The sequence below is a fragment of the Phaseolus vulgaris genome, chromosome 6, assembly GCF_000499845.2.
Source record: "Phaseolus vulgaris cultivar G19833 chromosome 6, P. vulgaris v2.0, whole genome shotgun sequence".
Classification (NCBI taxonomy): Eukaryota; Viridiplantae; Streptophyta; class Magnoliopsida; order Fabales; family Fabaceae; genus Phaseolus; species Phaseolus vulgaris.
Window position 1 is genome coordinate 17,316,068 of NC_023754.2, and position 13,877 is coordinate 17,329,944.

At 28.7% G+C, this 13,877-nt stretch overlaps 1 protein-coding gene across 2 annotated transcripts; it reads right to left on the reverse strand.

Moving 5' to 3' along the window:
- Window positions 1-5,143: 5,143 nt before the first annotated feature.
- On the reverse strand, window positions 5,144-8,200 carry LOC137831426 (uncharacterized). Of its 2 annotated transcripts, none has more exons than XM_068639096.1 (4): window positions 7,577-8,200; window positions 6,293-7,236; window positions 5,605-5,699; window positions 5,144-5,510 (listed from the first exon to the last, which is right to left on the reverse strand). In XM_068639096.1, exons 2-4 carry the CDS (start codon window positions 6,367-6,369, stop codon window positions 5,353-5,355), a joined length of 330 nt encoding a protein of 109 aa, XP_068495197.1. In that variant the 5' UTR covers window positions 6,370-7,236; window positions 7,577-8,200; the 3' UTR covers window positions 5,144-5,352. The 2 variants fall into 2 exon arrangements, with proteins under 2 accessions (XP_068495197.1, XP_068495198.1); XM_068639097.1 differs by having other exon boundaries at window positions 6,293-7,239; window positions 7,577-8,192.
- Window positions 8,201-13,877: the final 5,677 nt, after the last annotated feature.

A 13,877-nucleotide genomic window follows, 5' to 3' on the forward strand; every position in this document is an offset into this window, starting at 1 on the left:
ACTAAGGCAAGAAAGAGGAAGATCCATATTGGATCCTAGCCTGAGAGAGTTGTTGACTTCTTCTAATGACTTTTTTGGGAAATCGCATTTAACTTGTAAATTCGTTACTGCAGAGATTCAGGTGAGTGGGGACCACCTTTCGGCTGTAAGTGATAACTGATCCTCGCCGTTAAATTTATCAATCAAATGTTTAAATTAAATTAGTTATCGGCTCAGATCTCTCTCTCTTGTTCTTTTTTCTTAATTGGAGGAAAAAGAAAAAACAGAAAATATGATTGGGTTACACAAACTCCCTTAATAGTGTGTTAAAAGTAAAACCTAACTATATAGTGGATTGAAAGTAAGAATAGAACACAATAATGAAATGAAGAAGTGCATGACATAATAAAAGAAAGCAAATGTTACAAGGAAGATGGCATATATATATATATATATATATATATATATATATATATATGTTAATTATTAATTTTGCAGTTGGTTGAGATGAGCGAGTGAACAACAGAAGGACATTAGAAAACATAAGAAAACTGGTATAGACGTATAGAAACAGTTCAAAATTCTCATTGTATTTCTTCAAGTTCTTGGTGCTGGGCTTCCAAGTCTAGGGTGTGATGAGGTTGTGAAGTTGTGTCTTGTTGATCTTTTCGGAGAAAATGAATGATATGATCCTTGAAGAAGAAGCATGCAAAGAGGAAAAAGAAGGCATTTATGATATAATAGGAGGAAAGCCAGGAGTGAGGAGGGAGGATAACGCAGATGAGGGTTTCAGAAGCAAGTATACCAGAAGCGTGGATAGTAATTATAGCTGTGGTTGAGGGTTGAGGTAGGGAAAGAGCAAGAGCGTGGAAAAACATAGATGTGAGAAAGAAGACGATCTGAAGGTGAGTGATGGGGTAGGGCTTCAAGGCAAGTAAGTTAACACAGACGGCTATGAAGGCAGCGTAGCCGGGGTAAGGTTTATGGGTTATGTGTGTTTGTGGTCCCATATCATGCTGTGAGTTCGTGGGGAAGATTGAACTGAAGCTTTATAGAGTTGTGTACCTAGCAGACCAAGTAGAGAAACACTAATCACGAATGCAGACAAACCTGCATTAATAAAAATCCCTCCTGGTCCTGCCTACTATACAGAAGCAAAGAAAATACCATGCAATTTCCTTCCTCTGACTATGATTTTTTCTTCACACTCTGTTCATACATGCCTATTATGTTACCAAACAATATTAACTCAACCTAACGCAACCTCGCGGTTATATGATATTATTTTGTTACATTTTTATTCAACTTTTAACATTTTACTTATAAAAATATCTAGTTACCAGAAGTAAGTTGGGTGACTGTTTTTTTTTAAAGAATTGAATTTGAGTTCATTTAGATAAATAAAGCATATTTTACCAGTGAATTTTAAGTTTCATTTCTCACAATTTCTTAATTTTTGTAAGTTGAATCCTTTTAAATATTTAATAACACATTTGATCTCGAGAAAAAAAAAATCATTTGACAAGATTGATTTTAAGTGTGGAATATAAGAAGCATAGATATGTATTCAAACAAATGATAACTACTTATAAATTTCACTTGATTTTAGTAAGTTTATGAATACATATCTATGCTTCCTTTAACATCTCTGAGATCAAACACGATTCACCAAACGAAGGCTTTGCTGAAGAATTAAATGCGCCCAACCGTCACACCTCTCATCTCTCTCATCAAGTCCAAAAAGTCTTACGACTCATCAAAATTTAATTTATCTCAACATGGAGGTAAGTGTACCGGTCGGTACTGAATGAGTCAGTCTCGGCTAAGGTAACTGATCGCCGGAGTCAAAGAACAACTCAAGACACGCAATAAATAATAGAAACGATAGTTATAATAGCACTTAATGAGTCACATTCGTATCCTGAAATATGCGGGAAATATCTCCGACAAATCAGTCAACAACTGATTAACTGAAAGTTGCACATCTCTATTAATTAGGGACCTCGATACATGACAGTTAATAACTGATATCCGGCTCATTACCATAAGGGCTCATAACTAACACTATAAATAAAATCCTCTGTGGAGATGTAAGGTACGTTTTTACATATTCTATCGTAATACACTTAAATCATAACATTAGCTTGAGCGTCGGACTGCAACCGTAGATACCCCGACCGGCTGAGCATCAATAGCGAAGGAATGAAGCTTGAAAAAACTCAAGGATTACCGACACGTCAGCAATTGTACAACCAGTTTCAGGTACTATCTGGGCCCCTCTTTGTCCAGGTAAAAGACACACAGATGATATTGAAATGAGAAATTGAAGTTGTTTATTTATAACATATGTCGGTAAGGGTTCTTGTTGAGGCTGATAATAATCTACTGCAACTGCAAGTGAATGTCGATAAGGATCATGTTGTTCATTGTTGTAATTAGTTACAACTGAAAATATGGACACCGATGATGGCTTTTGTTGTGTGCGTGGATCATTTAATAATTGTGGCACTGACAAGAAATATATTGAATCGGCCATGTACCATTCCATGTAAACTCACAGGAAAGAGATGTGAGTCACATGTGGACAAACTTAAAAATCAAGTTTTTCCTAGTCAGAGTCTTCCCTGAATTACTTTCAATTTAAAAAAAAAATTCAAATAGTAGCAATTGAAGTGTCTATCCTAAATGCAACCCCAATTTTATTTAATTTATACTATTACTTATTTTAATATCTTTGAAAAAAAAAAAATACTAACATTTAATTTGGTAGCAACATTATAATTTATTATAATTTTTACATCTAAATTTTATTATAAATATATTTACAAATGTATTATAATTTATTCTCCACAATTCAAATTTACTATAAAAAAAATATTACAATTTTACATTTATTCTACCCATAATATTTACATCAAAATACCTATAAAATATTTTATTTCATTCTTTTTTTTATTGATATTTCTTCATAAATTTTTATATATTTATTTTTTAATTTTCAATTTTCATATTTTCATATTTTCTTATATTTCAATTTTATAAATATTTAAATTCACTACAATTTTATAAATATTTAAAATTTATTCTCTGCATTTTTAATTAAAATTTTCAAAACATTTTCTCCTTAAAAAAAATAAAAATTATTTTATTTTATTTTTTTGATTCTTAAATTTATTTTATTCTATTTTATATTTCTTTTTTTTCTTTTCCATTCACTTTAGACAAAAAAATAAGTAAAAAAAACATATCTCTACACACATTGAAAAACGTCAAATACAATGAATCTTTTTATCATCCTTTTAATACACTCTCAAATGATATGATAAAATTGCTCTATCAAAATGTTGCGACGGAAGAAGAATGAAAGTGTATCTGTATGGATGTCAGGGCCTAAGCAATTTTTGTTCACATGGTACACAATTCGTTGTTGTGCTGATAGTCTCCCAATCCTTCGAAACATTTCCTCTCTCTATGTGTGTGCTCCGCCGGTCGGGGATACCTGCGATTGCACTCCGACGCTCAAGTCAGTGCTAGTATTTTGGTCTTTTCTCTTAGGATATGAAAAACGTACCATTTCCCCTAGAAGTCTCATTTATAGGTTGACTTGGACCTCCACTTGTGTGGGTCAGGTCATTAGTTCACCAAGATGTGTTTAGTGGCTTCCTGATATTACGGGAGTGTATTTCGAGGTAGCAAAAACCTTGGTTGTTAATTAGATATCAATTTAGAAATCATTTAACAATAATAAAAACTAATTTAAAAACCAAAATTTATTTAGTCCTAAAATGGTTTCTAATTTAATCACTATAGCAACTAATTATTTTTTGTCTCTGAAATTGGTTTCTATTTCATGATTTTCTTGTAATGATATATATAGACTTGTGAACTCTAATATATAAAACCTAATATATAAATGAGAAAGTGGATTGTGAAAAAATAGTAAGGTAGTAGAAGAAGCAGAGGTGGTAACGATGAGTGATGAATAAAGATAGGAGAGTATGAATTTGGTCAAACAATTGGATAGACTCATAAGACTTGAAGAGCATATTTCCAAGGTTATTTTCTTTGTCTGTTAATAAAAAGGAAAATTTATGTGATTGGGGAATATGGGGGAACGAAACCTAGAAGTGGAACTTAAGGTGGAGGAGGGGTATGTTCGCTTGGGAAGAGGAGCAAGAAAGTAAACTCTTAGAGATGATCTCTAATAAGACGCTAGAGATGGAAATAGTGGATAGATGGATTTGGAAGGATAGTGATTCAACAGAATTTTTAGTTAAGTCCGCTTATGGGTTATTAAGGGGAGAAGGAAGTGAGGAAGACTTAAGAAGATATAAATTTTTCTGGAAAATTAAGGCGCTCCCCTCAGCTCAAGTCAAAGCTAGGAGAGTGATTGAAAACAAGGTTGCTTAGGGTTAATCTGGAGAGAAGAGGAATCGGGATCGAGAGTAATCTGTGTTGCTTGTGTAGGAGGTTAGAGGAGACACGAAATCATTTGTTTTGTGAATGCAAAGTTGTTTGGCTAATTTGGAATCTTTGTTATGACTGGTTAGGAATAAGATCAGTCGATTTTATGGATCCTGGGTCTCATTTTGAACATTTCCAAATTCTAGATGCACCTATTTCAATTAATCTTATTATGGGCAACTTGTGGATTGCGTTGGTTAGCGAGATATGGAGGCACATGAATAACTGATTATTTAAAGGTGGAGTGGTTGATCATATTGAAATGTTCTCTCTGACACATATTAAGGTTTGGTCCTGGATCTCATCAAAGATACTGTCAGCTAATTTCTCATTCTTTGATTGGTGTCTTGAACTTTTGGTATGTATGCATTCAATTTAGTTTTATATAAAGAGTTGATCCTTGTGATTCTTTTATTATTGGTAGAGATGGCATAGACAGTAAAAGGTCTTTTTGGTTGATATATAGATGAAAAGATATTTTGTGAACATCATTTTGCTGTATAAGGATTCGACCACCCTTAAAGTGGTCTTAAGTAAGAAAAGTTAGTGGGATGGAAAGTCATGATGGAGTGGTCAATTAATTAGGAGAGAAGTTATGACCCTTGGAGTGATTAGTTAAAATTTTATAAAAATAAAATAAAATGCAAAGAGGCATTATGAAAACGTATAAATTGAAATGTTGTCACCAAAAACATAAAAATTGAAAGTCAAACGAATTAGAATTCTGAAAAAAAAAATGTCATAAAATTAGCCCCGAGTACCAACATCAGAAGACTGACTACTAACATCTAACACATGTGCTTTGACTACTAACATCTAACACACGTGCTTTATGAAGTTAATATATAAAAATTTGAAGGACCCATTTATATATTAATTTATTTATTCCCAATAGAAAAGCTGCAATATCTAACTACAAACAAAAATCTTACTTTCCAATTTCCAACAACAGAGGGAATTGGCAGGGATATCTCCTTGCACGCCAACTATAATTTCAGTCATGTTTCTAACAATTTCAGGATGTTCACTGTAGCTTTCATAGCAATGTCCCTTGGATCTCTGCAGACCTGTGAATAAATCAGTTAACATGTTATGTCAGCATGTATGATAAATGTTACTTGCTCAAAACAATAAGAGAATATTTAAATATTTCTTATTTACCGCAATAAATGAGGCAAAGACATGGAATTCCTGTAGCTCTAATTTCAAGTGCAGTGACATCTCCAATCTCAATCTTTTCTATAAGTACTGGATCCCTGATAAATAAATCTCATTATAATGAACAAAATAGCATAAGAAAATGCTTTTAATTGTTGATTTGGGTGCCAAAAATGTTCACATGTTCAAATATAGCCTCCACCAGTATTACTTCATTAGGTGTTGGGAAAGCCAGATTCTCCTATCAAAATCAACAAATATGACTCCATACTATTTATTGTAATTTGTCCCCCTTTCACTAAAAAAAAATAAAATTTATTATTATTAAATAATTTCTAAATTTATATCTAATTAACTACCAAAAATTTTAATATTAAATTTAGAATCTAAATAATTAGTAGTTAATTAGATACTAATTTAAAAACTATTTAAAAATAATAATTTTTAATATTAAATTTAGAATTTAATAATTGGTAGTTAATTAGATAACTAATTTAAAAACTATTTAAAAATAATAGAAATTAATTTATTAAAAAAATTTAATTTATAAAATATCTTTAGTTTAATCATTATAACAACTAATTATTTTTTATATTCAAAATTGATTTTTATTTTGATAATTTTATTGTAGTATTTCTTTTAAAACAATTTCATGCATATTCTTTCCATTCTAGCACATGCATAAACTTACCTCGTAACTCCTAGCCCACAAATTGTAGCACGGTAGACATTGATGTGGCCATGAACTGCATCTATTCCATAGATCATCAGAATTCCAAGGCGAGACTAGACAATGCTGCTTTCTGCATCTCAGTCATCATTTTCTGCTGGAACACTCATATTTATTGTGTTTTCATATTATTACGTTCCACTCATACTTTGGAGTAAAAATAGATAAGTTTCACATGTTTCAAAAAGTCAGAGAGCTTCAATTACATAGATAAGCATTAAGGAACAAGTTGGAAAAGTGATAGGATGAAACTTTGAGCCAAATGCTTCCTAATGGTCACAAAACCTGGTGAAGTTCAGAAGGAAACAAAAATAGAGAAAATGTTATTTACTAATATGTATAAATTATATGACCTTTTCTGATTTGTATAACGCAAAAGTATGAACAATGTCTTCATTGTTCATATACTCTTCCTTCTTCCTGGCAGCTTGTGGCTCTACTATCTTCTGGTTTGCTCAAAACATTAACCTGCTATCCACACTTTTTTTGTACCCCACTACAAAAAAAAATACAAAAGAGAACCAGTAAAGTTATTTTTCACCAGCACTGTAAACACCTTTTGTCTCAGAATCTGAGTCTTCTGATGAAATCCAAGATGGAGCTGGATCAAAGACAAAACTTGAATTTGAATTTACAGGTGCAACAGAACAACTTTGCAATTGTATTTGTATCATAAACCACCCAACAAAGGATAGAAACCAAATTATTAGTTCAAATGGGAAAGCACAAAAGGCACATATCCAACAGTGGAAGGGAAACGCTCCTCTAAATTCGATAAGGATGTATGCCTCCTCTTGATCTGGAATTAAAAATGCTTGTGAGATGTCAGCATTTCCAAGGCATGAAAGGGTTTCATGGTTCTTAGGATTCACCTCAAGAGCCTCTTCTAGCTCAAAAATAAGCCTCTGCTAAAAAATAGATCAAAAAACAAATATTAAAAATCATAAGCAGACGAATACTCATTGTATCATTATATGCTCCATTTAAAATCTTAAAAAAGAAAACAAAAATTGATGAACTGTAACCTGAAGGAGATCGTTTCCCTGAAAATAGAACTCTAAGGATTTGTAATTAAATAATGATTGATCTAAAATAAAGCAAATACAACAGAAGCGTGCAAGAAGAAAGAAGAGAAGAATAATGATGACAAATGAAATGATGCAAAGGTAGAAGAGCGCAAAAGGTATCTAGTGTGCGTGTGCAAGGACAAAACATAATATTGGAATCAAATGAGAGCGGACTCACCAGAATCATCGAGGCCAACTTCGGAAGCTGCTTGCCCGTTAACTGGTGGACGGAGGAGCTAGCCGTTCTCGACATTGACTTCTTCAACAGTGTCATCGCCACCAAGAGGCAACGCCGTGGAAAGACACTAACTGTCGCCACCGCGCGCTCAAAACCGACATGGAGCGAGCGCTACAAGATCTCATCTGCGGCCACACCGGCAATGGGATTTGCTTGTCGTCAGATCCAGGAGATTTCGACTCCAGACCAGATCCTAGCAATGTAAGCTGTTGAATCAATCGTGGTTCTCTTCTCCACCGGAAACGCAATGTTTTAGATCCACTTCCTTTGTTGCATCCCATTAATTTTGTATATTTCATATAGAGAAAGAAAAAGGAGAAAAGAAAATTATATATGAAATATACAAAACTAATACATCCTCCGTTGCATCCGCGCATTCAATTTCACAAGCACGACCACAGACGAAGCACGACAATAACCACAAAAGAATAAAACAACAAAGAATGACTAGAATTCCAAAGTGACAAGTGTGAGCAACATTAGGGTTTAAAGAAGAGAGTTTATTCATGAAGAGCGGAAAAAAAAGTCTGAAGTTGAAGGAGAGAAATGTGAAGATTCCAAAACGCGAAAAAAAAGTTACTATTTCATTTGTAATTATAACTGACATAGTAAATTTTATATTTAGTACAAAATTTCACTAGGACCGGTGAACTACAACCACCATAATAAATTCACATTTATTTCTTGTAATAGGATACAAAAATAAAGCAAATCTTACAAATGAATCAAGACTGGGGTCTCAACTGAGTCAAAAACAGAAGTGCCGAAAGGATTATGGATTGCCATGTGGAGCATCAAAATCATAATAGGGTGACATAAGAAGATTGGTATAGGTAAATCAGCCAAAGCTTGAAAGAGTGCATTAAGTTTCAGTTCCAAGTTGTCATTGTAATTCTTGAAGTTCTTGGAGTTGAGCTTCCAAATCTATGATATGATGAAATTGTGAAGTTGTGTCTTGTTGATCCTGTCCGAGAAAATGAATGATACGATCCTTGAAGAAGAAGAAGAAGAAGCATGCGAGGAGGAAAAGGAAGGCATTTAGGATATAATAGGAGGAAAGCCAGGAATGAGGTACGATAATGGTGATGAGGGTTTGGCATGCGAGTAGCCCAGAAGCGTGGAGGGTAATTGTAGCAGTGATTGAGGGTTGAGCTATGGAAATTGCAACAGCATGGAAAAGCATAGATATGACCAATAAAAGGATATGGAACTCAGTCATGAGGTAGGGCTTCATAGGGAGTAAGGTAATGCAGACTGTCATGAAAGCAGCATAACCTACATAGGGCTTATGCATCATAAGAATGAGATCAGTCTTTCACTGTGCAAAATTGATGGATGTTTAATTCACTGTTAGAAAGGATAACAGAGGAAGGGGGAAGAAGCTTGCTATGCTAGTGTGGAAGCAATGGTATTTATATTAGAACGGACATTATTGATAGAATGACAACTTTGCTCCACCACTATATTGATAATGTAAATGGTTTGGTTTGGTTTATATTTTATTTTTATTTCTTAAACCATATTAACTGCATGAGTGGTTAATATACGTGAAATAATAAAAACAATTGTGTTTAATAATTATGATATATTGTGTTATTGGTCCAATAAGTCATCTAATTTCACAAATACAGTGATGATAAATGATAGTTGTAATAATTTACTTTCACCATTAACAAAAATTAAGTATAGAAATTAAAGGTCATTCATTACAATTGGAAGCTATTGGAGAGGTACTATATTTTAAAATATGATTATTTTTAATAATCCAAAAACCAAATTAAAAATATTTTTTTAAATACAATAATTTAAAAACAAATATTAAAATAAAGATTAATAATCAGGGCTCACCAATTTATAGAAGAAATTGAATAATGATTTAAGAATTTTTTTAAAGGTTTTAATGAATTCTATTAGATTTTTGGATGTTGTTTGAGATAATTAAAATTTGATATAATATTCGTTTGCATATACTATAGAAAGATGGTAACAGATTGATTCCGATTTTTGTCGACAGGTTGATTAATTCTTAAAAATTATACTGTATAAGGATTAAACTTTTTTTTAAATGATTCATATTTATTAATTTTATCTTGCTAATAAAAAAAATTAGATATTGATAGAGTTTCATCCTCTTAATAAAATTAAAAAATAAATAATTGGATTTTTATTACACAATCAACAAACTATCACTTTTACCGAAAATCCTTTTATTCTCTAAATTTACCAAACACTTATATTGGTTCAAATTTTAAATACAAATATATTAACCTCAAACAAGAGTTATCCAAAAAGTTCATTTAATGATATTAGATATTTAATGATATTGAATGAGAAGAGGACAGAGTTTATTATAAAAGTTTTATATTTCCAATTCATATAAAAAAACTATATACAGAAACCAACCAGAAGAAACTTCTTTTTAATTGGAGAAAGTTATTAGGAGATAAAATTTTGAAAAATGTAACTAAAAAGCATTATATGTTATTTGTTAAAACAGAAATGAAACCTAAAAGAAAGATTCTCATATTTGAAAGTTTGATTTGCATGAGGTCATGACCCTGCTATTCTAACACAGTTCTTCAACCATAGCGTTGGGTTGGGTCATTCAAAAGCTTTTGATCCAAAGATTGTAATCATGTAGAAGGAGGAAGAACACCTTGCCCCCGTCTTCAACAAAAAAATGTGCAAATCAAGAAGGGTATTGGTCTCGGTCACGGGGCCCGATTGAGGGTATTGGTGTGAACTTTAGGTCAAACTGGATAATAAGACTTCACGCAATAATGGGTTGGCTGTGCCCCAGTTTTTTGATTTCGACCCTCACAATTTTTAAAACTAAAAATCATCTCTAAATATCCTAAAATAATCAGTTATTTTATAAAAAGAATCAGTTATTTTTTACTTTTAATATTATATATATTTCTATTAAACTGTTTCTTATTCTTTAAACAGTTCTTGAAAATAATTGTTAATTTAATAATCTCCTAATTACAACAACAAATCTTTCATTATTAGAGTTCTAAACACACTAACTAAAAGTTATAAATGTATTGTAATAATTTCAACAGTTTCTCTCAATTTAAATTGGTACGCGTTTTATTTATTAATTTATTTTGGTGGTCCTTACCTCCTCTTCTTAGATGTGGAACCGTGTAGTTGGAAAGTTGAACTTTTGGAATGGAAGATAGGGACTCTTAAGAAAAGAAATACTTTACATAACAAAATCTATCTATGCATATGACAAAACAAGTGGTCCTAGAAAGAGATGTATAACAGGGTGCACGGTGAACTTTTCATACATTATTATGTGTATGGTGTATGTATGGTGCTTTTTTTGAGCTTTCTCATACATCATTATGTGTATGGTGTATGGTGTTTATGAGCTTGCATACATTATCTGTATATGTGTTTTGGAGTTTTATGCAGAAAAGTTCAGGGACTTGAAGTAGGTCTTAGTGACTTGAAGTGGGTCTTAGTTTGTTATTTTTGTGCTGTAATTGTTTTTTTAATTTCATCATCATATATGTGGTAGGTGTTATATTATAGCGGTTTATTTATGATAATTAATAAATTAAAATATATTCTTTGCAAGGACATGGTACTGTTGTTTTCAATTCCATTTTATTATATAATTCTGAATTTATAAAATTTCAATTCTAAATTTATGAAAGTTGTGATTTACTTTATGTTATATTTTCAATATGATTGATTATAGCATTAAATTTGTGATTTAAATTTTAAGATGGTATTAGTCTCTCTTTTTTAAATCATTGTGGGACATTGGTTTAAGGTAATGGTATAAACACTAAAAAATAAAGTAAAATAGAAAAATAAAATATATAATTATTTATAACAATATATAATATAATATAATGTCTTATATTTTTATTTTAAAATATAATTAAAAATAAAATAGAAAATTAATTTATAATTAAATTGAAATAATTTTATTATTTCATATAATATTTAATTATCTATAAAATGTATTTGGTTTAATCAAATATTGATATTATTAAATAGTTGAAATGTGTATTTATTTATAATTTAATAAATAAATTATATCAAAAATATTATTTTTTTAAAATTACAGGAAAGTGAAACATATCTTAAATATTAATCTTTATTTTTTTTTTACTTAAACAATAAGTTATTATTGTAAATTATAATATTTTTGTTTTCTTATTCAGAACATATATATAAAAAAAATATGTTATAATTTGTAATTATATTTATAATTTATTATATATAACTATTATGTTGACTATGTTTCTATCATTAATACACATTTATAATAAACATAAATTTTATGATAATATTTAAAAAATATAAATACACATAAGTTTATACAATTATAATATTAACGTTTTCAAATTATTATTTATTAAAAATAAATTATCTTATTAAAAAAATATAACAAATGAATCGTTCTTCTTCTCTAACTAAAAATCATAAATTATATCGATTTTATAAGTTCATACAACAAATAATTCGAATAGATACATATGAATAAATTTTAGAATTGAATTTCACTGAATAATTATAATTATTATATTGCTCTAAAGTTTTTTATCATAATAAATAAATCAATATTATAAATTAAAATTTTAAATATATCTAATTATGATTAAGTTATTACCATATATAAAAAGTTTTTGTGTCTTTTAATATATAATGAACTATAAATTTACATTAATAATATAAATGTTAACATAATAACTTTTTTTATTTTAATTTTTAATATTAAACATAATTATATATAAATGATAAATATAATAAAACCACATGAGATTTCACTAATTATATATAACTAAGCCACTTCCCATGCACAACACGAGTATTTTATATATAAAAAATTACAATAATTATTATAAGCAAAATACTTTAGAATTTTTATTTATTTAAGATTTTGGAAACTTAGAAATTTATTAATTTTAGATTTTATCTAAGAATCACATTAAATAATTTAGGATATGAATTTATTTAGAATTTTGATTAATTTAGAAATTGTGATTTTTTATGTTTATCTAAAAATGACATTACAAACTTTTGGATTTTTATTTATTTAAAATTTTGGAAAACATAAAAAATTTATTTATTTTATATTTTTATTTAAGTAGGAAATAAAATAAATTTTTATTTTGTATTTATCTAAAATTTTTAAAACTTATGAAATTTAATTTATCTATCACATAAAATAAATTATGATTTGTGTTTATTTAGAATTTTGGATATTTTAGATATTTTATTTTATTTAAAAAAAATTAAGTAGGAAATTAAATAATTTAGATATATTATTTATTAATATTTTGAATAATTTAAGAATTTTATTTATTTCAGATATTTTATTTAAGTGAGACATTAAATAATTTAGGATTTTTATTTGTTTAAAATTTTGAATAATTTAAGAATTTTATTTTCAATAATTTAGGAAAAATTTTATTGCAATTTTTTATTTTAGTATGACATTAAATAATTTAGGATTGAATAATTTAGGAATTCCATTATTTGGTATGTTAACATCTGCGTCAAAAAGTATGCTAAATGACTTTTTTTGAAGTAATTTAACATACAAATTCTTTCATCCCGCTCTAAATTTTTTTGATTTATTTGATGTGTTTTTTTCACTATTTTGTATAAAAATATAATTTATATAATTATATATATATATATATGTAAAAAAATAAAAAAAATTACAAATAAATATTAATATATAAGAAATAAAAATAAGTATATAAGAATAAATAAACAAACTAAACATATTAAAATTAATATAAACAATGCATAAGGATAAATAATACATGAAAAAAAAAATTGTTCAAATATTAACAAACTAAACAAATTTGGAGGAAACTAAATAATAATAAACACTTATGTAAAGAAATGATTCATCCTAAAAAGGCGTATAGCTCGAATTTAATAATTTGGTATGTTAGCATCTACTTCAAAAACAATCTTATCACTTTTTTGAAGTCATACAACATACATAAATTCTTTCATCTCACCCTAAGTTTTCTTGATTTATTTAACGCGATTTTTTCACTATTTTATATAAAATATAATTTGTATAATTAAATATATATATATATATATATATATGTAAATGTATATGTGAATAAGAAAATAAAATAAAAAATCAAATATTAATATATAAGAAATAAACATAAGCATAAGCATATACGAATAAATAAATAAAACTAAACATATTAAAATTAATATAAGCAATGCATAAAGATAAATAATACAC

Excerpts from the sequence above, each read along its gene's own strand:
- LOC137831426 (XM_068639096.1), bottom strand. The coding sequence starts at position 6,369 with ATGATCTATGGAATAGATGCAGTTCATGGCCACATCAATGTCTACCGT. Across the intron at positions 5,700-6,292 it reads TGTGGGCTAGGAGTTACGAG|GGATCCAGTACTTATAGAAA; the intron begins GTAAGTTTATGC and ends TTTATTTATCAG. Across the intron at positions 5,511-5,604 it reads TCTTTGCCTCATTTATTGCG|GTCTGCAGAGATCCAAGGGA; the intron begins GTAAATAAGAAA and ends ATTTATTCACAG.